General features: G+C 39.8%; 1 protein-coding gene and 1 long non-coding RNA gene across 12 annotated transcripts in view; one reads left to right on the forward strand and one right to left on the reverse strand.

Annotated features, from left to right (window-relative positions):
• Window positions 1–293: 293 nt before the first annotated feature.
• LOC130454681 (uncharacterized) lies at window positions 294–6,826 on the reverse strand. Its single transcript, XR_008912527.1, has 3 exons — window positions 6,422–6,826; window positions 4,130–4,607; window positions 294–1,693 (listed from the first exon to the last, which is right to left on the reverse strand). It is a non-coding gene; the product is annotated as an uncharacterized LOC130454681 (long non-coding RNA).
• TRA2A (transformer 2 alpha homolog) overlaps window positions 5,692–26,623 on the forward strand; it is a 30,958-nt gene continuing 10,026 nt past the window's right edge. For 3 of the 11 annotated variants that reach the window (XM_007505363.3, XM_007505364.3, XM_007505365.3), the window contains exons 1-2: window positions 5,711–5,939; window positions 19,960–20,093. In XM_007505363.3, coding sequence (XP_007505425.1) covers window positions 5,904–5,939; window positions 19,960–20,093 — 170 coding nt within the window. In that variant the 5' untranslated portion in view covers window positions 5,711–5,903. Of the gene's footprint in view, window positions 5,940–19,364; window positions 19,676–19,959; window positions 20,094–26,623 lie in introns of all 11 variants that reach the window. The other 8 variants (XM_056800484.1, XM_056800487.1, XM_056800488.1 and 5 more) reach the window with 7 other exon arrangements.

Consider the following 26,623-nt stretch of genomic DNA (forward strand, 5'->3'; position numbering starts at 1 on the left):
CAATTTGCTGAACTGTTTTTTTAGTTTTCTTTGTTTGTTTTTTTTCTGTTAGAAGAGAGTTTTATTGGGCCCGGGGAGGAGTGCTAAATGACTATAGTTTTAAAAAGAAATTCCTTTCTTTTCTCAGGCTATTTCTTAAAAATAACATTTTACTTTATTTTGAGAACACAATAGAGCAGTTTCATTACAGCTTTGCTAAATTTCTTTTATTATTTTCACAATTTATTTTAAAATTTTGTTTGTTTATTTTAAAATATTTTTCATGGTTATATGATTCATGTTCTCTTCCTCCCCCTCTTCCCTCCCCACTCTCAGAGCTGACAAGCAATTCCCCCAGGTTATACATGTATTATCACTCAAAACCTATTTCCATATTATTCATTTTTGTGATGAGTCATCTTTTAAAACCCAAACCCCAAATCCTATACCCATATAAAACAAGTAATGAATCATGTTTTGCTTTAATATTTTATTTCCCCCCAATTACATGTAAAACAATATTTAATATTCATTAAAAACATTTTTTTAAGTTCCAAAGTCTCTCCGTCTCTCCTCTCCCTTCCTTCCTTCCTTCCTTCAATCCCTCTCACCCTTCTCTCCCTGAGACGGTGAGCAATCTGACATCGATTTTTGTAAGTAAAATCATGTAAATCATACTGGAAAGCAATTTTGAACCATGCCTCTCCTCCAGTTCACAAAGTCAGATATCTGAAGAGCCAATAGCAGATGCACTCCCTGCTCCAGAGGACCAGGAGATAGGCAAGTAGGAACACCAGGGCTCTCTGTATGCCAGTGACCGATGGTTTGGGCCATGAAAGGGTCTCGCCATGCTACTGCCACCCCTTGGGGAAGCTCCATCTCCTGTCTAGCCTTCCTGTTTGGGGTTTGGCCATGCGGTCTCCTGGTGGACACTGTTCTAGTTTGCAAATCTGCTCTCTCTGATTCAGTTCCATTCAACAAACTAGCGGGAGTATTTGTTAGGTACTTTGCCTCTTGAGGGGGTTGAGGAATACAAAAACAGGAGGAGCTGCTGCCCTCAAGGGACTTCTGCATTCGTGTCCTGGTTGACATCTTGACCTGACTTTACTCCAGAGAAAGATTTCCTGGCCCCTTTGGCACAGTCATGCCCCAATTCCTAGAAGAACCTACGTAAATTGAACGCAGAGCGCGCTGCGTGCCTTCAGCCAGGAAACTGCTCTGTAGTGGGGGTGGAAGGAGGCTGCTGTTCATGTGTGGATCCCTTGTTCAAGCTCGTGGTCTTACTTGTAAAAAGAGTCCATCTGCAATAGCTTAAGACGGGGCTTGTGGGTTAGAAGGACAGAGAAGAGAGGCAAGGGAGGGGCCGTCCAGTGAGGCTGGAGCAGGGTTCCATGAGCCAGAAGTCTTGGTTTCTTTGTGGTTTCCAACAAGCTTGCCAGACTTCCTGCCTTGCGGATCATGTATGCTATTCCCACTCCTGCCCCCATCCCCAAGGCATGTGTCTTACCCAGGCAATAACTGGCCAATTAAATATCCATTAAAAGTCCATATTAGGAGGGGCAGTTGAGCGACTCAGTGGACAGGGAGGGAGTCAGGCCTGGAGAGGAGAGGTCCTGGGTTCCATTCTGGCCTCAGGCACTTTCTAGTTGAGTGACCACTTAATTCCAGTGTCTTGGCCCTTACCTCTCTTCTGCCTTGGTTCCCAGTATTGATTCTAAGATAGAAGGGAAGGGATTTTTAAAAAATCAATACTATATATATAGATATGTCTGCTGTTTATCTATCTATCTATCTATCTATCTATCTATCTATCTATCTATCTATCTATCTATCTATCCATCCATCCATCTATCCATCTATCCATCCATCCATCTATCCATCTATCCATCCATCCATCTATCTATCTATCTATCTATCTATCCATCCATCCATCCATCCATCCATCTATCCATCCATCCATCTATCTATCTGTCTGTCTGTCTGTCCATCCGTCCATCTATCTATCCGTCCATCTATCCGTCCATCTATCTATCCATCTATCCATCCATCTATCTATCTATCTATCTATCTATCTATCTATCTATCTATCTATCTATCTATCTATCTATCCCAGTGGAATTGCTTGTCAGCTCCTGGAGGGGGGAGAGAGACAACAAGAATCATGTAACTATGAGGGGGAAAAAATTAAAATTTAAATGTAAAAAATCAATACTAGAGCCAGCTCGGTAGGTCACGGATAGAGTGTAGAGCCTGGAGTCAGGATGACCTGGGTTCAAATGTGACCTCAGACCCTTTCTAGCCCTGTGACTCTGGGCAAGTCGCTCGTCTCCAACTGCCCAGCCCTTGGGGCTCCTTTGTCTTAGAATTGGTTCTGGGGCAGAAAGTGAGGGTTTAGGGGGATAGCAAGAGGGAATGCGATTCCAGGAGCCAGGTGAGGCGTGGGGCAGACAAAGACAAAGACAAGAAGCCGGCTCTCCCCGGAGCGGTCTCCCTGGGCTCTGCCCAGATCTCCTGGACCTTGCTGAGGAGCCCGCTCAGAGGTTTCCAGCTCCAGGTCCTCCTCTCGTGTGCTGGATGGACTTGCGATCCTGTCGTCCGACCGAGGGAAAGCCGCCTCTTTAGAGCCTGACGAGCGACGTTCTAAAGGGAGAGGACTGACAGCTTCCTGCCTGGTTATCCATCTTTTCCCGAGATTCTAGGCCAGGTGGAAGCCTTTAATGGCTGCGAAGGAGCCGGAGCCCAAGGCAGTGGCCTTTGTTTCCTCCTATGGCCGAGGAAACCGGGGCATCGTGGCTTCGCCTCTACTTCGATGGGTGAGGAGGCACAATTCAGAGACAGGAGCGGACCCTTCCCAGGGCACGCTTCTCCCCAAAGCGGGCATCTTGGCCAAGCGGCTTCCAGGAGCCTGCAGGGGAGTTGGTGGACGATGCTATGGAACGCCCGGCTTCTGGTCTAAAAAGAGGAGATTTCTGAGGACTCCGTTCCCGTTTCTGATCCTTTTCAAGGGCTCCCAAACTCGAAGTCCCCCCCTCAAGGCTGGGGCTGCTCCAGAAATCTCCCTTCTGTGACTAGAAAGCTTGGTGCCAGCACCTCCGAAGCCTTGAAAGTCCCCAGGACGCCTTCCCGGTCGGAGCCTCCGTCCCGGGGGCAAGCAGAAACGGGTTTCTCTCTCAGCTCTGTCTCTCCTCCCGCCTCCTCCCCAGCCGCTAGCCAGCCGCTCCGTTCTTTTCTGTGCTTAATAAATGGTGATGGGACCAGGGCGTCTTTTCTCCTCTCCCTTGCCTTGCTGTGACAGCAAAAAAGGCCTACGGGCTGCTCAGGAGAAATTCGGGTTTTTGGAGGACATTTTGCCGGATATCTGGGGGGAGGGGAGGGGGGCGCCGGAAGACTTTTGGCAGAACTAATGACGCTAGTCGTGTTGCCATTTTGTTGGGGATCAGGCCCTGCAGTCGGAGTCAGGGGCACAGATATACAATCCCTCCTCAGAACCTGTTTCCTCATCTCTGAAGCCAAGTCAATCATCTTTGGACTGCCTGACTCACCGTTTTAGGGGGGAAATCACTTTGTAAACCGTAAAACGCTCCAGAAATGGGGGTGAATATCTCCCTGTTGGAGTTTTCCTTCCTTAGTCCTCCTTCCTCCATCAGCTAACCACTGGCCGCAGGGTGACCAAACTCAGGGTCTTTCTGCCCTCCACAGCCTTGACATTTTCAAGCAGGACACCATGAATTCTTTGAATTTTTTTTTTTTAATTTTCTCATGGTTACAAGATTCGTGTTCTCTCCCCCCCCCACCCCCTCCCGGAGCGGACATGTCATTCCACTGGGCTTTACATGGATTGTCACTCAAATCCCATTTCCATATTATTCATTTTTGTCTAGAGTCATCTTTTACAACCAAATCCCCGAATTCTTTACCCATATACACAAGTGATAACAGGGAATCCTCTAAATGTTTAAAATGGGATCTGGGGGCTGCTGAGGAGCACAGTGGAAAGAGTGGCTGGAGGCTCTGGGTTCAAATATGACCTCGGACACTTCCCAGCTATGTTACCCCAGGCAAATTTCTCAACCAGAATTGCCGCTCTTTTGTCTTAAAATGGATATGATTACCGAAGGGTTTCTTCTTGTTGTTGACTTTAAACCCTTACCTTCTGCATTAGATTTAATACTGTGCATTGATCCCAATGATCCCCAGAAGAGCGGGAAGGACTGGGCGATGGTGGTGAAGTGAGTGACTCGCCCAGGGTCACACAGCTAGGAAGGGTCACGCTTGAACCCAGGACCTCCCGTCTCTAGGCCTGTTTCTCCACCACTGAGCCACCCAGCTGCCCCCTTTAAAAAAAATGATTAAAATAAAATTGGACCCACTTGATAGGTTTGTGTTCTGAAATAGAAAAAAAAAACTCCATTAAAAAAAAACCAACAACTTTGAGACTTTCTGGCCTCAGGAGATCACAAGTGTAACTGGACTCATCGTTCTCTGTCTCATCCATCCATCATCTCTCAATGAAGTCTTGGTCGTTGGCATTTCGGAGCCCTGAACTCTGCAGGAGACCCACTCAGCGGTCTCGGAGTCGGGCACTGGTTACTGCCCGGCTGGGAGGGGGATCCGAGAAGCTGTAGGTCCTGAACCGGAGAAAGTGGGAGAAAGCAAGGTCGCCTCTTCCAGGGAGCCCTTCGAAGAGGCACTCTTAATCTCTTACCTTCCGTTCCCCCACCCGCGGGGGCAGGGGGTTTAACAAGATACATTGTAATAAGCTCCGGGTCTGCCCTGACCCGGACCTTCGAAGGCCCGTCTGAGAGCGGAGGAATTCACCCAGATTTTGTCCATCTCTCCATCCGTTTTCCCTGGACAATGAGGGGATCTGGGCTAAGGTTCCTCGGAACTCCGAACTTTTCAGATCCTCCGGGCTACGTGAACAATGCTTCCTAGTAGGTGACCCAGGGCTCGGGGCCCCAGCCACCCCCTCCGGAAAAAGTGAACTTGACCACCCAGCCCATCCCAAGCGTCCCGGGTTTGCCGGGAGGGGAGGGAGGCTCTACTGAGGGGTTCTTTGTTTTCCGAACTGGGAGTTTTTATTGCATCACTGGACTTAGAACTGGCCCCAGTACACAGTAGGCGTTAAAAAAATGCTCTTTGACTTAAGGGCTCCAGGTGATACAGAAAAGGGCATAAACGTGGTCCCTGCGCTCGAGCGACCGGGCATTGCCACAGGGAGACAACAAATAAATTAGACACAGGGTGAACTAGAGGACCCCAAGAAAATGAAGACGCTCAAGGAGTGCAGGGGAACCCGCAAAGCTTTAAAGTCTGGGAGAAATGGATGCTTGTTGATTGACTGCTGGCGTTGGGCTGGGGTTCTCGCTGGCCTGACCTTCGCGTTTTAGCGCCGAGGAAGCGGCAGGGAGAAGGGAGGGGCCAAACGCCCGAGGTCAGGCGGGGAATAGGGGAAGGGTTGGCCTAGGACGCCCGGCGCAGGAACTCCTCCTTCCCCGGCCCCCAGCAGCGGAGCCAACCAGGCGGGGCAAGCGGGGAAGGCGGGGCGTGGCCAGACCGGAGCGCTCTCGAAACCCCGCCCCTCAGCCCCTCCCCCGTCGGCCGCACAATGCCGGCGGGTGCCCAGTGCGCAGGCGCCCGAGGTCGGGGGCGGTGTCCGGGTGGGGCCTCGCGACGCCACACGCTCAGCCCCGCCCCCAGGGTGCATGCCCCGCCCGGGTCCCGCCCCCGGTCCCGCCCCTCGGCGCGCGCGGTGAGGCGAGCAGGAGGCCGCGGCGGCGCGGCGGTCGCCATTTTGCTCGAGCCTGGGAGCCAGCGGGAGCGGAGCGGCCGTTACCGCCGCCCCCTGCCCTCGGTCCGTTCCGGTCCGGCCCCGCGCCGAGCCCTGCCTCTCGTGGAGTCCCGGTGGGAAGATCCCGGCCGACATGAGTGATGTCGAGGAGAACAACTTCGAGGGCAGAGTGAGTACAAAGCGGCGCGAGCCGGGCGGGCGCCCGGGCGGAGGAGGCCGAGGCGAGGCCGCGGCCCGGGCCGGGGGCGGGGGCGGGGCGGCATCGCGAGGGAGGGGACCGAGGATGTGGAGGGGGGCGCCGCGGCCTGGGGGAGGCCCGACTCCAAGCCCGGCCTGGCCTCCCGAGGCCCGCTGGGGCCAGGCCGGGGGCAAGGGGGGGTGAGACCGGGGAGGGGGAGGGGGTCCTTCTCTTTCCTCCTCCCCCTTCCTCCAGCTCTGCCCCCCACCACAAACGACTGCTGCCTCGAGGGGAACCCGGCTCCCCCTGTCTATCCGGCAGAGGGGGAAACTGAGGCTGCGGGGCCCTCTTCTCCCCAGGGGCTCCCCGGGACCCAGAGCTAGGGCTGCCTCGGGGGTCGGAGGGGGGCTGGAGGGCGTGACCGGGCCACCAACCGCCCCCTCTGTGCCCGTTAGACCTCGGGACCCACTTACCTTTGCGGCGTCGGCCCCCGAGAGGGAGTCCCCCCCCAGGCGTGCGGGACCCCGAGAACAGTCTTGGTTGTAGGGAGTGCAGGACAGCCGGCCGCGCCCCCAGCTACAGAGTGAAACTTAGCCCTGAGTTTGGCTTGAGCCTCCTTCCTCACTATGGAGATGCGCGGAGGCTCGCTCACAAAGCCTGGGAAGCCCGAGCGCGCCGGTGCCTCCGCTCTGGGACTCACAGTGCAGGGAGGGAGGAACCCAGAGCCACTTGTCCGGGCAGCAGCTAAGCATCCCGAGAATTTTCCTCCCAACAATCCGGCCAAAGTGGGGCTTAGAAACTAGCCACTCTGGGGATGGGTGCCCCTGCCACTGGTGACAGCTGGAATGCCACCCAGGGTTCCTGCCCTCTGCACCAGGCCCCACTCCTCAACTGTCCCGAGCTTTCTGGAACCAGGCAGGGAGGAAAGGGATGGGCTTGGGTTTTTTCCCTTGTTGAGGAAGATTTAAAAGAGCAACTTTGTGGTTAAATAACTCAGACCATTTCTGATACTGAGATGAAGAATGATGTGACTGCTCATTTTTAGAGAGTATTGGCTCCCTTGAGAAACTTTCTGTAAAAGTATTCTAACAACGAGATTTCTGGGGAGAAAAAACACAGAACTAATAGCATTTTAAAGGAGCCTGGGCTAAGAATAACTTGCATAAGTAGACATTGTGCCACACTCTTCCCCCATCAGAAAAAAAAAATTGGTTTCCACTTTTTTAACTTTTCATTTAAAAAATTTACTTATATATGCAACTGTCAATTTTATATAGCTGATCTGTACTGTTTTCATACTAGATATTCCCAAGCTTTTTCCAGATTTAACTTCTTATTGTAGAATAAAATGCTTTAAAAAAAAAATAGGTTGTGTTCTCTACTTTAAAAGAAGTTAGGGATTTTTTAGTATAGGTCCTGAAGCCTAACTATCCTTCAAACCCTTCCATTATCCTTCCTCTTAGCCCTTGTAATTAAAAAAAAACAACACTCAGAATGTTTCATTTTAATGTTGAAAATGAAAGATCCTTAATAGTTCAACTCAGTGTTTTGTATTGAGAAGTCTTCCTCTCAATAATAAGGGGTATAATTTCTAGGCTTTTGTGAGAGGACTTGAGGTACTTACTTTATGTACCTTCCTTCCTATTTTAGCCTAGCTAAAAATACCAGTAAGGCATTGACAAGTTTAAATTGAAAAAAGTTTTTCTTGAGGTTTTTTTTCCCATTTTTATTATTACAGCTGTTTGTGATCACAGGAAAAAATATTTTTGTCACTTTGATAAAAGTTGTACACAACTAATTTTAATGTGACAACAATAAGCTCAATATTGCTTTTCTTCTCAGAATTTATATGTTGTCGTGAGGAACAAATGAAATAATAATGTCTAGGTACTTTGCAAAACTCCACACTACTTAAAATACCATATAATTTTGATAGCTCATCAGTTAGGAAGTGGTCTTTTGATTTATAGGTGGCAGGTGGTATTGTGGCTAGAAAGCTGGCCTGAAAGCTAGCAAGACTTGGGATCATTTGACCTGGGCAAGTCACTGAACCTCCCAGTGCTCTAGGACAACTCTGAAGACTTATGTTGCTGAGCCAAACCATTGGTAGAGGGAGTTTCCCCTAAAGTTCTCTAGGCCAGTGAAATCCACTGGACCTTTTCCTATCCCTATTCTTTAAAAAATAGCTTTAAAATGGAAATCTGGTTTCAAGAGGTAACACAGGTGAAGTAGAATTACACCAGAAACTTTTAGTTTTGGCTATTTTTATATTAATCTGCTTTTCACTAGTACTTCCTGTAAAATCCACGTAGTTTAAAAATGAAGTGCCCCTTTAGGAGCAGATGACAAACTGGGACACTATGAGGTTTGTCATATATAATGCAGAATAATTTCTTGCATCTGATTTGAGTTTGAATATTTCAAGAAGACAAAATATTTTCTGAAAAGGCAGTTGTAGTAGCTTTAGTATGACCAGTATTATTACTCTATACACTGAAGGGATAAATTTTTTGAGGGTAAAAAAATGGAGAAACATTGTATTTTTATGGTAACAAATCACCAGCAATAGTTAATATTTTTACTATTGGACTGTGTGTATTTTTCCACAAAGGTAAGACAAAGGATATTGAGCTTTTCTCCCTTTAATTGATAATTTTTTCTCTTTCTTAAGAAAGGAATTCAAAATAGAACGCATTGTTGTTTCTCAAAGACTTATGTGTCCAGTATTAAGGACATTTTAAAAATAAGTTTGCCGAGTATAGTAGCTGGAATCTTCCCATTTAAGGTGAAGTGTTCCTTTCAGTTTGAAAAACCAGATAAAAACTTTTATAAGGGGAAATATAGTTGGGCAAAATTTGTTATAAACTCCATTAATTATGACATGTTTGTCCTTTGGAGTGCAATCAAGAATGTAGTGAATTAGAGCTCCTGCTGCTCCCTTAGCAAGGTGCTGTGGTGGATACAAAAAATTGAAAATCTTGAGGAAACAGGACAGTTTTAGAATCAAGTAGTAAATCAGACGAATAAACCTAAGTACAGAAGGAATTTAGGAAATGAACAGGTCACAGAATTTGAGAGGTGTCAGGATATCCCAACACTTGACAGGATATTTTTTTGCATTCTTAGTTGAAACTAAATAATGAGGGTTCAAATGTTTGTTATCAGCACTGGACAGCTCCACTCTAATCTAGTCTCACTGGAGGCCTGCCTGAAGGCTGCTCTTTCTTTGGATTTGGATACCTATTCCAAGCTAAATTGTGAGTGAAGGGGAGGGAAGAGCAGTTGAACATAGGGGTTTCAGATGTATCAGAACTTTTTGTGTAGGGTGTGAATATGCTTCTTTAGACCTTTCCAAAAATTCTTTTGAGATGCTTGTTTCCTTCCACTTTATGAGCCTTTTTCTTTTTCTTTCTTTTCCTTTTCTTTTTTTTAAACAGAAAGGTGAAATTTTTTTCTGGCTTTTAAGTTTTGGTCTGGTTCCTCAGTGTACAAGTTTACAAATCCTAATATGTGGACCAGTCCTTTTATTTTTGGGGGAGCTGAGATCCAGAGAGTGACTCAACTCAGAGAGCTTTAAAAAATGCAGCCTAAACAAACCCAGTTAGTGGCACTGTTGGCAACAGATTCAGGTCTATTGGCATGAAGTGTAATGCTCTTCCCACTGTACTCTGTTACCTCATTTGTAAGCTGAAAGTACTTAAGAAAGGCTTTGCTTGGTAGATGGGATTGGAACTGGACCCTCTGTGGGAGGTATCATTAAAGTAACTAGGTTGGAATGGATTGGTGGTAGCAGACCAGGTTGTCTGTGCAGGATAGCATAAGATAGTGGAGAACTTTGAATGGCAGACAAACTGGGGAGTTCGAACCCAATCCAATAGGCAATTGCAAGTTATCTCTTGAATTGAGAGGATTGAAAAGAATATAGCAAAAGGGAAAGCAGGAAAGCAAACATTGACCTGGCATTAGTATGCAGGATGGCTTGAAAATTAAAAATAGGGGCAGTTAGGTGGCTCAGCAGATAGAGACAGGCCTGGAGACTGGAGATCAGGTTCAAATCTGGCCTCAAGACACTTTTCTAACTGGTGTGTCCTTGGGTAAATCACTTAGTCTCAATTGCCTAGCCTTTACTGAGCTTCTGTCTTGGGAACAATATTTAGTATTGCTTCTAAGACAAAAGATAAGAATTTTTTAAAAAGGAAAAAAATTAAAGTTAGGAAGTGGCCTACTACAGAAATTCGGGATTGAAATGATATGAGGGAGAGTGTGACTTAATAAGGAGTTGGCAGTAGGAATAGAGAGGTGTGTGAGACTTTTCTGATGATTCAAAAGAATAATTATGGCCTGAACAGAATTGAGGAAATCTAAGAATGTTTTTCAAGAAGGTGAAATGGCTTTTAGGGAATCAAAAATAACTAGGGGGGGGGGGATGCTAAGGATATTAATTTGTTCCTTAAAATATAGGTTATTTAGTTGAGGGTTATGGGAGATTAGCTTTAAAAAAATTTGTAGGGGCAGGTAGGTGGCACAGTAGATAGAGAATCAGGCCTGGAGTCTTAGAGGACCTGTATTCAAATCTGGCACTGGACACTTCCTAGTTGTATGACCTTGAGCAAGTCACTTAATCCCAATAGTATAGCATTTGCCCCTCTGAGAATTGTTACTATGACAAAAAAGGGGGGGGTAAAAAGTTTATAAATTGTATATTAATCTTTAACCAATGTTTACAAGACTAAAATGTTAACATTTGATCTTAGTTTAATAAATTAATTATAAGTAAATAGTAAGACCAAAGTCAGTTTTTGCTTCTCCATCATTATACCTATTCATTTCTAGTGAATCTCAGGAAATGGACTAGTTAAAAAAAAATTTGGGGGTGACATTTATTTTTTTAGAAATATTTTCCCATGCTTCCTTGATTCATTTTCTTTGCCTCCCCTCTTCCCTCCTTCCTCCCAGAGCCGACAAGCAATTTTGAGTGGTGTTGAAAGAGTATTATAAACCAAACCCCAGGTCCTTTGCCTTATCAGAGTCATATTTTTCAAGGACAGATAATCCATGCCCATTTTTCCTTTTACCAGCTTTTTCTAGATTTCTAGAATGAGTAAAAAGAAGAAAGTAAATGGGAAAATTAAGTCAACAAATTTTCTGTTAATACTCATTACTTCTAAGATTTGGTGAGGGAAGAGGTTGATATTTAAATTTTATTAATCCCTTTTATTTCCTACACTATAGTCATTTCCAAATAGAAATACTGTAGTTATACCTCTTAAGACTCCCCAGGCTCTTGGAATCCCTAGTACTTCAAAATTTTACTACCTGAAGCCTCTTTCCTGATCCCTCTAGCTATAAGTTGTAATAAGTACAAAATTACATTGTACTTATTTTGTATATACTTAAGGGCATGTTGTATCTCTGTTTAATTTTTGTCTTTGTATCCCCAGAACTTGGCACAATGCCTGGCACAAAGGTGTTTAATAAATGCTTATTGATTGATAGCTAATGATTAGACAATCATTTTTGAAGACAAGTGGAATATATTGCCCATGTGTCTCCCACCCCTAGTGTAAACCCAATTTATAGTATCTAGGAAAGTTTTATGGAAATGGTGGCTCCTAAATTGCACCTTGGAGGGATTTTAACAGACAGATATGGAGGTTTCAGAAGAGTCCATTTCAAGGCATGTGGGAGAACGTCACTAAAAAGCAAGAAGGCATCCAAAGAGATGCCTGAGATAAAATGGTAGAAAGATAGTCAGGCCAAAGGTTAAAGAGGATCGGGAGATTAGAAATTACTTGGAATTTCACATAACTTTTTCCCTTACCATGGCCAGCCTTTACTCCTTTGGGCAACTCAGAAATCAAATTGACTAACTAGGAGAGCAAAAATAATTCACTTCACCTCCATGTTCTTAAACAGAGCTGATGAAAGAATGAAGCCAGCAATGCAAGAGTGATTTGTTTTCTTTCCTTTTTTTACTAGTAGTGGTAGAGGGTAATGTTAGTCCTTTACAGAGCACAGAAAAGTATTAACTACTCATGATTTAAACTATTTTAGTGTGTTTACTGTAAATTTGCTAACATTATTTAAAAATAATAAAAAGGCTTATGCTTTTAATTTCATGAAGCCTACAAAAGCTAACCATGCCTTAATCCATTCAACTTTGAGAAAAGAGTTTTTTTTAGACAACTTTTCAAGTCTCTTCAATTCAAACTGGCCTTGGAAAAGGCTTTTTCCTTCCCCTCAGGTTAAGAAATAATTTGCAAAAAGCTGGATTTGCTAATCTATATTAGACTTGTTTGAGTTTATATTTAGTTTACTTCCAGTCTCAAAGTTGTAAATGCCATTAGTTATGGCTACCAGGATTGGCATGGGATTTTGGTGGGGAAGAAGTGTGGAGTATTGTAATGTTCTCTTTCCATGCTTCCATTTCTTTGTTAACACAGACTGATTGGAAACATATTAAAACCTAAATATTCACCAGCTAAAGCTTCTTTTTGGTAAGAGAATGTGTTAGATTTGGAGAGAGTAGTCGTGTAACAGAGCTCAAACAGAGTCGACACAGATCTTAATAGATGATTGTAGTTTTGCATTTTTGGTCAAAGTTATATTTTTAACTGTACCTAGAACTTTTACTAAGATGGGATCAAATAAAGGGAAAGGTCCAGGAGCTTGGAAAAGGTGGCATAGTATGATGAAAGGATGCCCTCAGAGAAAAATGCAAAAGGGATTACATCTGAATCATGGATGGAAGGGGGGGCCATTCTTTAACATGAACTAAAATTACCTAATATAGTATAGTTTGTGTAGTATTGAACCTGCTCTTAGAACCCATTCATCCTTCCATTGCCCCCTTCTCTCATTCATAACAATTTCCCAAAGCTCATCTGAGAGCTTACTAAAACTTTTTGTTAGCAAGTGTGTCCTAGCATCATGTACATTTACACTTGATTATTACCTCTGTTAAAATGTTAAAAACAGGGTCTAAAACCAAAATCTTTTAAATTCTTTAAGCTGGGTGTTAGATTTAACAGAATCCAAAGACCTCAAAGAGGATAAGAGTGAGGACAATTAGGTAGAAATAGGAATTGGGCAACACTGCAGAAAAGGGGGGAGAGACACAATAGGATTCTTCCCTTCCAGTTTGATTTGACAGTGGAAGTTTGTTTTGTCTGTAAGGCTACTTAATTTCCCTCATGTTTGTGATTTTAGCACAAAATCCCAAATTTAGAAATGGAGGTCTTCTAACCCCAGACCCTATAGAAACTCTCATTTTGGTTTAGAATGTTCAGTCTTTTAAAGAAATGGGGGGGAGGGGTTCAGAGTCTAAACAGAATAAAAACAAATATAAGAGAAAACAGATGGAGTAGGGGAATTCAACAAAGGTTTTGGGCCCTTTTGGTGAACACATTAAATTCCCATTTCTCCCTAATGTTTGTTCACCTTTAAAAAAAAAATTACAGCCATTTCATCCCTCTTGGCCTTTTTAAGAATTAGAAAAGATGCATGCAGTAGCTGCTGAGTTTGGAAAGCATGCTCAAGATTTTTACCTGAGGACTAGAGTTGCCTGATTTAAGAGTTGTTCTATTGGTATAACTCTGACTCATAAGTGCCAGTCCCCAAGTTGTTACCTTTGGAAAACAATACTGTTTTTATGACATTAATCTTTCTTTGAGTATTGCTTTTCAAACTCCAGAATATAAACTAATTAACACAATTTTAATATATGGGTAATTTCTTACAAGTGCCCTGGAAAATTTCACTCTAAAGTAAAACATGTTGTGTTAAGAGGTACTTAATGAAAGGAAATCACATTTACAGAATCATGTTAGGAAACTGTTCTTTTAAAGGCAAGTAAAAACTAGACATGGTGGCCCCTAACTGAAACACCAGCTACTTGGGCTGCTGTTGAGGTTGGCAGCTTTCTTGAGCTCTGGAGTAGAGTTCCAGGCTGCAATGGGTTTTAATAATTGGGTGATCTCACTAAGTGTCACCTGTGTGATGAGCCTGGGGAGCTAGGGTAACCTGAGGAAAGGGTGACTTGGCCCAGGGCAAAGTTCCCAAGATTGGGCAGTGAAGTTGTATTTCCTCCCTGATTGACAGACCAAGCCCTCAAAATGTTTTGGTTTTTAATAAAGATGGCAGTTGTCATTTGGAGGATCATATGTTATACTAAAACTCTGTTTAGCATATTCTGAATCTTCAAAAATTGAATGGGAAAAAAAAGACTTTTTAGTCAAAAGAGATGCAAAGAAGACTAAAACAACAACAAAAACCTTCAACAAAATAAGCAATTAAGGAAGCCTGAAAGCAAGGCCAGGAACTTTGAGTTTATAAGCTAAGGAATCTAAGAACAATATTTACTTGGGATAGAGAGGTTTATCTTATCTTGACTTGGAGAAAGCTCATCTGTGCTGTCTCTTTAGACTGTTATAGGCAGTTAACAGCCATAGAGAGAAATCTTTCAGGTATTTCTAGCATAGTATTTCTATTTTTAAAGAGGTATTCCGAGCATTTTATTAAAACATTCCATTTTTTCAAATACATACTCAATGAAAATTTTTTTGCATTCCTAGGCAAATTTCTTAGTAATCTAGTAGGTATCTATGCTATAATTAATACACTCCCATCTATTTTAACTCCAATTAATTTTGTTACTGACTCTGGAGAACTGATATAAAATTGTTTTAAAAGTGACATTATTAGGGGTACCTATTTAAACTGGATACCATATCATTTAATATTGCTAAACTATCAATCAAGCCTTTATTCAAGTAGCTTTCTAAGAATGGAGTTCTTTAAGAGCAAGCAAAAACTGCTCCTCTTGGATATTTAAATACTAGTCTAATTTGCAAGCGTAGGGTAGGAAGGCAACTCTAGTTTTTTATTCATTATTAACATTCTAAATTATTTCTTGAATGTCTGAGAGACAGATTTTAAATTCAGATCATTTCATCTGTAGGCTGAATTTAGACTAGAATGATGGTTATCTTTAGTTTTTCATAGAAGACTTACTGTAGTCCCAATTGTTTATACATATTTAGTGAAAACTCACCTAAAGTTTCAGTTTTTCATTCAAAATAGCTTAACCCAATATTAACCAAAGTAAATCCATTTATTTATATTAGACATTGGTAAACTTGTGCTGAAGAAAAAATTTTAAATGCATTTTATAAGAAGTTCTTTAGGGGCGGGGGATGGGGCATCTGGGTAGCTCAGTGGATTGAGAGCCAGGCCTAGAGACAGGAGGTCCCAGGTTCAAATCCTGCCTCACACACTTCCCAGCTGTGTGGCCCTGGGCAAGTCACTTGACCCCCATTGCCTAGCCCTTACCATCTTCTGCCTTGGAACCAATACACAGTATTAATTCCAAGATGGAGAGGGTAAGAGTTTAAAAAAAAAAAGTTCTTTCTATGGAGGCACATGAATTTTTAAAATAAGTTTTTATTATGTCAGTATTGTTTCTAGACCTGTTGCATCAGCATTTAAGTACCATATGAAAAGAATTATTACATAGATTTTCTGCTCTCCAGAAATTTGAGGTTTCTGTGCAAGTATAAGGTATAGACACAGAAGATGAAAGTTATCATGTATGCCCTGGGTTGGTTGAGGAACGGCTATTAAGGTTCCACGTTCAAGTAGGTAATGGGAAAGGTGAGAGTTCTTCATGTAACTAGTCCAGGAAAACTCAAGAAAAGTCTTTTAGAAGCATTTGGAACAATCAAGAGGGGATAGTGTAATGAGCCCCAATAGCCAGCAAGGACATGATAGAATTTAGGAGGGTAATTTTTCTTTACAGAACATAGTGAATAGATGTACATCAAATTGATCTATCTGAAATGAACAGTGTTCAGGAAGGAACATGCTGGGATGTGAAGTTTAGAAGGATGAAGTAGTTTGAGCAAGTTCTTAAAAGCATTTAAAAAAAAAAACACTTCCAAGTTTCAAGAAAGATATTTAACATTTGTGTAAAAAAAAAAGTCACAGTTTTTTATGTGAAACTTTTTTATCTGAGCACTAAATAGTCACCATTGCTATTTTTCCCTATTGAACTTTTAATATGAAAATTTGAATTTAAAACATGTTATAGTTTCACCAGGATAATAGTTGGTTCAAAGTAATGGTTTTAGCACAGTAATCCTAGTGTGAAGAAAAAATTGATAGCTTTCCAGTTAGTAAATAACTTTCTGTAAGACCTAGACAGAAATGATATTAAGATGAGGCATTGGATACAAACAGTGACCTAAGATGCAAAACTTGTTTATTTGTTCACTAAAATTTGTATCCTATAAGGGAAGAGGAAAAATAACCTCACATGCAAATTTTAAGAATTAATCAGAAATTATTTAACATTAAGTTCTTGCAACATATACTTGCTTGTTCAATACATAAGAAAGTAATTAATTTAGTCACCTCATTTTTTTTAAGATTTCCACTGACCCAGAAGGTAAAACATCATATTAGTGTGATATTGGGATCATAAAAATTTTTATTTTTGAATTTTTAATAAAATATGCAAAAGAACTATTCTAAACCTTTTTAGTATCAGGAGTCTTTTACACTCTTAAATTATTGAGAACCTCCTTCCCCTCCCCACACAAAGGTTTTTTTTTTTTTTATGTGAGTTATTGCCAATTTTGTATTATTAAATATTTAAGAACTCTTTCCAAAGACATAATGCTTTTAAATTTAATCTTAATTATTAACGTTTTTCTACATCACATAAGTCTAGACACTGAACAAAACAGTAAATTACGGCCCATTTCTAGGGTGTAAATGCTGACACTGAATATTTAACAACCAGCCAATAGGAACTGATTCCAGTATATATACCCCTGGATATTTATTGATGACTACATTTAAAGTTTAAAATGTCCTATATTATGATAAGTAATTTTGAATCCCTGAAAGGGGTTTTTGGACCACACTTTGAGAACCACTCATATATGGCATGAAACAAAAGTACTGCAAGAGATAGTGTTAGGCATAGTTTAATACCATGGAACAATCCTTAATGTATCATATATTAATAGCATTACAAAGGTAATTTTATGCTGATGAATATGATTTTTTCAGAAAGTATACCTAAAGAGAAAGAGACTTTTATTTAAGCATAGTTAATTTATAACCTTTGAGACCTTGCTCTTAAGAAATGTGTTTACAAACTATAGCATTATGGAGTTTTAGAGGGAGGTGGGTAGGTAGAAGTTGGGGAGATCTATTCATATAGGGAATTCTGGTGTGGAAACTCCCTCTACTGATTGTCAACTTATCTATAAATTGTAGTCACAGGGTATTGCCAAGGAGACACTGAGTTATTGTTCCCTGCCGTTGGTCAAGACTTGAACCCCTCAGGTCTTTCCAACTCATAGGCCAGCTTTCTATCCATTACATCCTGCTGTGGCTCCATAGCCAATCTTAGTTTCTGAAATGCTTGCTGTGTTGCCACTTTGGTGATGAAATTGTACCCGTGCTTGCTTCATGGTTGCAGGAACTAGAATAGAGGGTATGAAATAAGGTGGAAGATTTAGTCTCATAAGTAAATAGCTAAATGAGAATTAAAGGTAGAATACCTAAATGGGGAGGGGGGTGGAGGAGGCAGAGTTCATCTAGAAATTATGCTAACTACCTTTAGACAATTGTATTAGCTACTAATGAATTTGTTACTTTCAAATCAGGACCTTGGGGTTGTGATTACAACATTGTCCTGAATTTCTTGTGGACTTCTAGTTGATTTTCCCTCTGGTTTTCAAATTAAAAGACAAGATTGAAAGAAAGATTCATAAAAGGAAGACCTACTTGAGTTAATAGAGATATACAACTGATGATGCAATATTTTACATTAAATCATGTCTTAAGTGGTATAGAATTTTTATTACATTGGAATGATTTAGCACCCATCTTTAAACCTTGCATAGACAGAGAAACCAAATTGCTATTTAATGATAAAATTCTTTCCTATCCCATTTTATTAATCAAGATGTACATTGTAATTTGTGTTCTCTTCATAAGGAGAAAGTGAAAACAATTAAGAGTTAACTTTATATTTTTCCTTTTATATAAGAATTTCATTTCAGTGGTAGGTATATAGGGACCAGAGAATAGTTAACCAAGAAGACCCAGGTGCCCTTAATTCTAGATATAAATTCTGAATAACATGTAAAAATCCACATCTAAAGTGAAGACTGATAGACCTTTAAAAGGGATTTTGCACTTCACAAAAGAATATAACATCAGATTATTTTAATTAAATAAACTCCCTGAAGCAGTTTAATAACTTATTTTTGTGATGCATGGTTATATATATATATATATACACATCTGCTTCTGAAATATAACCACTGTGAATCAAAGCTGGTAGGGAGAGAGTTTTATGGAGATGCCTGCTTAAACTCACCACTGACAATTTTCAAAATTTAGTTTTCAGCAAAGAATTAGAAATTCCTGACCTTTTCTCCTTGTTTTCTCAGTTTGATTGTTTGCTATAATAATTATTTCCTGTCATTAGAGATGGAACTGTAAAAATATGCAAGTGTATTAATTTACTAAGATTAGAAGTTGAAGGGTGTAAGGCAGGAAGTTTTTGAATAGCTCTGAATCTGCATATGTCTTGTAAAGTGTGAGTTCAATTAGGTATATACAAACAGTGGTCAGTCAACAATCCTGCTGTGTTAGAATGCATGAGTCTGAAGAGGTAGGTACATGCTCTGATTGTTGCGATGCTCAGTCTTAACCTAGCTTAGTGAGATTGTAGGATTTTTAGGAGTAGGGATAATTGGGAACTCTTAGGTTAGCCAGTAATTTTGTGAGAAAGTTCAGATCTCTTGGAATCTTTGCTGTGCATATCTTGTAAAGAGGGGCTTTAGAGAGGGCGGTTCAAGTAGTGGTAATTGTAGTAGCATGACTACTACTCATTGTGTACAGATCTGGACAAACTCATACAAACAGTTCTGACCCTAGGAGGTTTGGCTTTAAAAGCTACTTGATCATATAACCAGGCTTAGTGAAAGCTTCCTAACAGGTTAGCCTCCTGAGACACTGAAGTAGTAGAAACCTAACAATTAGGGATACACCAAAAATCTATTTAATATGTATTAGTCCCATATTCTAATAATTCAGCCTGTAGCATTGACTTATACACTTTTTTAGGGTTCATGGAATATGATAAAGGTTAGGGATGAAATCTGAAAGGGGAGGAGGGTGACTCAATATGGTAAAAACATTTAGGATTCTCCAGCAAATTCTCGTGTTAAAATTTAAATTCTTAAACAATTTTAAAGACTTAAAAATTGTTTTTATAAAATAGTTATTTGCACTTTACCTGCTGGCTTTTCCATTTGGTAGATAACATTCTGAACTCCAGCAGAGTTTTATAATCCCCACGTGCTTAAATATACTAAATGTTCTTTTTCCATTAAGGTTAATGTTCGTGAAGAAATTGAAGAGTTTTTTCCAAGAATGTGGAAGATAAATCAAGATAAAAGAAGGCTAATGAAAAGTATTAAAGATCAGAAAATTAAAATTGAATGGGGGAAAAAATTGAACAGAAGATTGGTCAGATAGAAGCACTTGAATATTTTTTAAGGCTATTATGAATTGTTTGAATTGGGGAAGAATACACGAAGTATGAAAAAGGAAAAACTCAATGAAGAATGAAGAAAAGTAGAAAGCACGAGTGAAGTAGAATTAAAAGAATCTGGAAGAATGAATGGGTCCTAGGTTAAGTAAATGTATGGTTTATGTTCCAGTGTCTGTATGATCAAGTTGTAGATGAATTTGCATGATTGCTTAGTTAATAGAGAATTGGTGATCTGGTTCAAGTAGGGAATTATTTGAGGACAGTATATGCAGTATTAACAATGGGCTATTAATGAGCTGAAATTTTTTTCTGGAGGGTGTTGCCTAACCATTTGTCTTTCAGGAGCAATCAATATAATATAATTACGGTACTTAAATGTTAGGTGTTAGGCATCTACATGACCACTGCCATTTGTAATACTGTCTTCTTTGTTAGGAGTCTCGCTCTCAGTCAAAATCTCCAGCGGGGAGTCCTGCTCGTGTAAAATCGGAGAGCAGGTCAGGATCTCGTAGTCCATCAAGGGCTTCTAAACATTCCGAATCCCACTCTCGATCAAGATCAAAATCCAGGTAAGTGTATTAGAAATTTTACTCAAGGTAGTATCCTTGTTATTTTTTGGTTTTTTTGTACTTTGAAGGCAAGAATGGTTTGGTTTTTTTTTTTTTTTTAACTAATTTCAATTCAACTGACTAGGTCTAATTCAGTTCTAGTCAAGGTAATTTCCTTGATTTTTATTTTTCTGTACCTCAAGAACAAGCATGTTTTTTGACTGATCTTATAGCAGTTAACTAATTCTAATTCAGTTGGATTCAAGGTAGTTCTCTTGATTTTTTTTCTTTTTCTTTTTTTGTACTACCAGGGCAAGAATATTTTTTTACTAATTTTAATTCAGTTAACTAATTCTGATTCATTGCTCAGTAATTACTCAGTAATTTCCTTGATTTTATCTTATAATTTATACCTCAAGGGCAAGAATGTTTTTGTTTTTTACTCATTTTAATTCAGTGGACTAATTCTAATTCAGTGTTCAAGGTAGTTTTCTTGATTGGGGGGGGTTGTTGTCTTTGTACTTCAAGGGCAAAAATATATATTTTTTAAATTTTAATTCAGCTCTACTGTAAGTCATTTTCTTGATTTTTGTTGATTTTATTTTTTATTTCAAGGGCAGGAATGTTTTTTAACTAATTTTAATTCACTTGAATAATTCTAATTCAATTATACTCAAAGTAGTTTTCTTGATTTTTGTTGATTTTTTATTATTTCATTTTAAGAGCAGGAATGTTTTTTGACTAATTCTAATTCACTTGACTAATTCTAATTCAATTGTATTCAAGGTAGTTTCTTGATTTTTGTTGATTTTATTTCTTTATTTCAAGGGCAAGAATGTTTTTTGACTAATTTTAATTCAGTTGACTTAATTCTAATTCAATTGTACTCACAGTAGTTTTCTTGATTTTTATTTCTTTATTTCAAGGGCAAGAATATTTTTTGACTAATTTTAATTCAGTTGACTAATTCTAATTCAATTGTACTCAAGGTAGTTTCTTGATTTTTGGGGGGGTACTTCGGGGGCAAGAATGATTTTTGATTAATTCTAATTCAATTGTATGAAGCCTCAAACTGTTATCAAATTGAATATTTTAAAAGTGAGTCTAGTTGCCATGTAAGTAATAACAGTCTTAAAAATGACCTAGCTTAATTAATATGAGATTGTTGGTGAAAGTAGAACACTCATTTTTATAAAGTGGTAGCAGAGTGATTAACAGGAATTAATCAACTTTAATAAGTTTGACCTACACTCCTTAAATATTTGATGTGATTTAGAATTTCTCATTCATGCAACAAATATCTAAGAAGCTTCTGTTGACTACAAAGAGAAACTGTTCTGATGCTAGGGAACTTGTATAATCTCAACTCTTGGAAAAGTTAAAACTGGCAGATCTCTTGAGTTCAGATGTTTTAAGTTTTGATCTAAGAGAGGTGGGCAATTTTCACCAGATTCCCTGAGGGGCAAACTGACATGTGTTGGAAATGTAGCAGGTAAAAGATTCAAGGAAAAGCTAGTCTTCCTTTTTTTTTTTAACAAACAAAAAATAGCACTGTGCATACTAATTTGAATCTGCTAAATTTTTGAAAATGAGATGAGATTTCCATTTTTCCAATTTCTTATTTTAGAAAGTTGCAGCTTCCACCAAACACTGAGATAGGATTAAAAATATTTGACTAAGATCCAAGAAGAAAAATTTATGTAGAGGAATCTATGCTGAGTATCATGACTCGTATCTGTAATCCTAATTATGGCAGTTGAAACTAATGGATTTATTGAGTTCTAGAATTCTGAGTTGTTGTCTAAGTTGACTATTTAAGTCTAACATTAGTATTGTGAGCCCTCAGTTCTGAGGGGTCACCAGGTTTTCTGAAGAGAAGGGAACGCTTTCCCGAGTTGGAAATGGAGCAAGTCAAAATTAATGCCAATCAGTAATAGGATTGGCTTATAAGAAACTCCTTGGTTTCCTACTGGGAAAAGAGGAGACATAGGGGAGACCACATCTTTAATAGAGAGACTATAAATTCATCAGCAGAGGAAAAATATGATAACAGAAGTGGTGGTTGAGAAAACTTACAAGACCCTACATTTAGAGCTGTAACAGACTCCAGAAAACATGTCATTTTACTGATAAAGTAACCAAGACACAAGGAGTTTGTATTTGTCCAGTGTTGTACAAGTAGTAAACATCAGAGAGAGGATTTGAATCCAAGTCCTCTGATTCTATGGGTATCATCAGAAAGAGAATTTTTCTCTAATAACTCAAAATTCAGTAGAGAAACGCAGAGGGATGCAAGTCAGTAGTAGGATATTTTCAACGATAGCAAGCATAGTATAAGAAAGGAATCACTTTCTGAAGTACATGATGAGAAAAGGTGGCAAGCTGGTCATTCATTCATTGAGAGAGGTGAAAAATAACAGATGGTAAGAACAGATGCCTGTGTGCTGCATTGTTGAAAAGTAAAAAAAGAACTAGCCAGAGGCCACTGGTATATAGATTGGATCCTCTCCAGAGGACATGGAGCAGGGATGTGACCCGTACAAGATCGGGCATGAGTAAGTGGCCTGGGATCTGCATTGATAGAGAAAATACTGACCCTACACAATGACAGTTGTTAAAGAAGAGCTAAATCAGTGCTCTACTCAGGGAAACTTTGTATTTGAAATTAATTCACTTTTAGAAGTTCCTTATTTTAAATAACATGATTCAGTTCTTTTTTGATGTAATGTATAATGGGGATCTGAAATTGCAGAAACATAAGAAGCCAGGAATCGACACACACAAATATACACACAGTAATTCTAATAATGGATATGATTCTAAAGAAAAGCTTTTAAGTTAGAGAGAAAATTAATTGGAGCACCTATTTTTATGGAAACTTTCTTTTATAACAAATTCTTAAATTGTGCAAAATGTTTATCTCTCGGTCTTCCCTCTTCCCTTCTCCAGCCAAGTGCTAGATACAATTTTGGGGCAATTCTCTATCTTCTTTTATAAGCAAACTAAAGTTGTAGCCATATAAGGACTGAACCTACTTGAATTCATCCAATAAATTCATTTAAAATATCTGCTTAACAATATGATTTTGATAAAAATATGTATTACAAAACTGGTTGGAATTAACCACTGGGTATTGCCTCCTACTAGCTATATAGATAGTAGTGATTCCATTCTTTTACACTTAAAGGTTTGCTGTAATAACACAAACTAGAATTCTTTAAAAATTGAGTAGCTGATGTTTATAGAAGTCTTTTATTTTATAGTCAAAATAATAACCATGATAGAGTACTTACAGAATAAAAAATTTCACATAATAAAAAGACTAGAGGGTAGAGGGTGTCTAGAGAGGGTGAAAATGGCCGTGTCACCACTTTTCCCTATATGCATCTTTTCTTTTCTCTCCCCCCCCCCCCTTTTATCCTTGAGTTCAAAGTAAGGACAGAAAGTAGACAGGGAAACCATAAATTGGGTTAGAAGGGAAGTTTTTTCATACAAGTCCTGTTACCTTAGCTAAGATGACAATTTTCAGTATTGCTCAGGGGTCACACACACACACACACACACACACACTCTCTCTCACATTAGTTGGGGGCTAGAATCCGAAGTGAGCAGTTATTTTACATAGCTGTCATGAAACTGTGGGATTCAAAGTTGGAAGGGACCTTAGAGATAATTTAGTAGAACCCTCTTCTCCTTCTGTCTCTCAGGACTATGTGAGTCAAAGTGGTTTAGTAGAAAGAGCACCAGAATAGGAATCAGGCAATTTGTCCTTAACTGACCGTATGACTGAATTTTCTAGACTTCACACACTTTTTCCATAGCTGTACATTTTATTTGAGCAGTCTTTCCTTGAAGACCATGAGCTAAAGTCAGCCTTTGGGATCCTTTAAGGTCTAACCCTTAATCTTATACTTCTGTAACATTTAGTCTCCAAAATATAATCCATTAGTTATGACTTGTCTCTTGTTTAATGTGGTGGTATTCAACCATCTTGATCATAAGGACCAAATAATGATCTACTTCTAAACTCTACTCAGTATGTATTGCAGTGTAAAAATGCAGTCTTCCATGTAAGGGCTCCCTGTGTACTCTGAATCATAGACTTCCCTAGCTTGATGAGGACCTTCTGATCCAACACTCTCAAAGAAAGTTCTCTGATATCCTAATAACAAGCTGCAGAGCCGGGTTGGAGGTAGGATTTTAAAGGATGAAGATTGACTAGGAAGCAATTGTAGGTGTGATGAATGGCAAGGGCCATCTTCTACCATCCTCATCAGAAATTGTCATTTCCTAATTCTTTTAGCTAATTTATCCTACATTTCCTGACTTGTGTTGGAAACTCCATTATACCATATTTTCCATATACCATATATTCTTGGCAATTCAGGTTTTAGCCACAGTATCCTAAAAGGCCACAAGATGGAGATAGAACATAGGCAAAGTTTCTTGGTGCTTGATGCCTGTCCATCCCCTTCACACACACACACACACCCTTTGCTTAGGGGAACTAGAAATGATCAAGGACAGATTTGTCTCTAAACATTTATATGTCCTCAGCTTGTCCTTTATGCTCCTCTTTCCATTTTTCTCCACTCCCAAAATGTTGATAAATAGAACATTTAAAATTTTTTCAAATTCTATACAGCCTTTTTTCATTTTCACCTTCATTTCCAAATATATCCTTTCCCTAGCTCCAACCCAGGGAGTCTTCCCTCATAACCGAAAAGAAATAAAGAAATAGAAGAAAAAGAAAAAACTTCAGCAGAACTCACCAGCATGTGTGAGTTCCCATTCTTTCATGGGAGAAAGCTGTAGGTCTCATGAATAAGCTTGCTCATTGGTATAGCCTCTGAAGTATTTTTTGTTATTTTCTCAAAATTATTAGTAATCTTGTGCTTCTTGTGTGGATGTTTTCACATTATTGGCCTTGCACTAACCTATTTCAGTCATCCCAATGATGCTGCTTTGGATTTTTAGTATTCCTAATTTCTTAAATCACAGGCATCTTTCACTACACTTATATCAATTAATAGGTGTCTTCCTTGTTTCTAGTTCTTTACTACTACAAAAAATGCTGCTGCTAAGGACCTTACTGTTCTTATTTTCTATCGAGGAGTATCTTCACGTTTAAGTGCTTTCTTTGTCCCTGGGACTGGGAACACAAAAACAAAATGTCCCTGCCTTCAGGGACGTTTCTATAAGTAGATACAAAGTGATTTTTGGTGGGAGAGAGTCCTGAAAACTTGGGTGGCCAGAAAAAAATCCTCTTGGAAGAGGTAGCACTTGATGATGAGTCTTTAAGGAAGCCAGAAGTTTCAGGAATTAGAGGTAGACAGTTTCAAGGCACAGAAATGGGTGGAGAGTAACTTCAGGAAAAGCACATAGGCATGTGAAATGTAGAAGGAATATGAAGGAGACCATTTGGGCTAGAACATAGAGAGTTTGGGGGAGTGAGTGCTAGAAAATGTCTTTAAAAGTGCTTGGTGTCAGATGATGAAAGACTTTGAGTGTCTGAGGACTGGACTAGTAGGCAAGAGGAGCCAGGAGGGATGATGTGCTTTAGATATATCAGTCTTGTTATGGAGATGATGGCTTAGAGAGGGGATGGCTGAGGAGATTTGGTCCTCCACCTTACAGAGCACCTGGTCAAACTCCCTCTAGTTTTCCAGACAGGGTAATAAATAAGGCCCAGGGTTAAGTAACTTAACAGCCAGTCACACTGGGTAGCCAGTGGTTAAAACCAGTATATCATGGGCCTATGCTTCTTCCTCTTAGACCCTGTAGAAGAAAGGAGGGCAGGTCACAGTGGCAAAGAGAAGAAAAGCGTGGAAATTATTTAAGTCTTAGACACTTAATGCTACTATTCCAGAGGAATGGAGAATGTGATCTTGTCTTTAGGACATATAGGCTAAGGTTCGGAAAAGAATCACTTATCAAGTAGTCATTGCACATAAAGGCAATACGTACTAAGCCCCTAGACTGTGAGGCACAGACTGACTGCTGTAAGATTCAAAAAAGCAAATCAAAGATGACACCAGTATATTCAGAGAAGGAGAATGGAACATGAATTGGACTTCAAAGAGTGGTTAATATTTAGATATGTGACAATGAGGGCATTATTGGGACACCAAAGGAATGGAAAACAGGTATGGCATGTTTATGAAGCCAGGCTGTGGGTCCAGGTAGGAGAGTAAATAAGTTTCTTTTCTTATCTTTGATTCAGTCACCTTCACCTTAAGATCCCTTATCCCAAAATGTAGTAGAATTCAAATTTCAACTCAAAGCAAATGTTTTCACATTTCTTCCCCTATATCTAATTCATTTTGGAAAATAACTTTTCCAAAAAGCTAACTTAAAAGTTGTATAATTCAAATATACATAATTTAAATCAGCTTTGAAATAAGATAAATGTCAGTCCATAAAAATGATAGTACGTTAGCCTCACATGCCAGTGTGATAATGGTGATATGTTAGAATAGTCAGCACCAATAGAAGATTGAGTTCTGTTGCTATGGGTGAATTTTCCATTTTTCTTAAGATTCTTTATTGTT

This window comes from Monodelphis domestica, chromosome 5, assembly GCF_027887165.1.
Source record: "Monodelphis domestica isolate mMonDom1 chromosome 5, mMonDom1.pri, whole genome shotgun sequence".
In the NCBI taxonomy this organism is placed as follows: Eukaryota; Metazoa; Chordata; class Mammalia; order Didelphimorphia; family Didelphidae; genus Monodelphis; species Monodelphis domestica.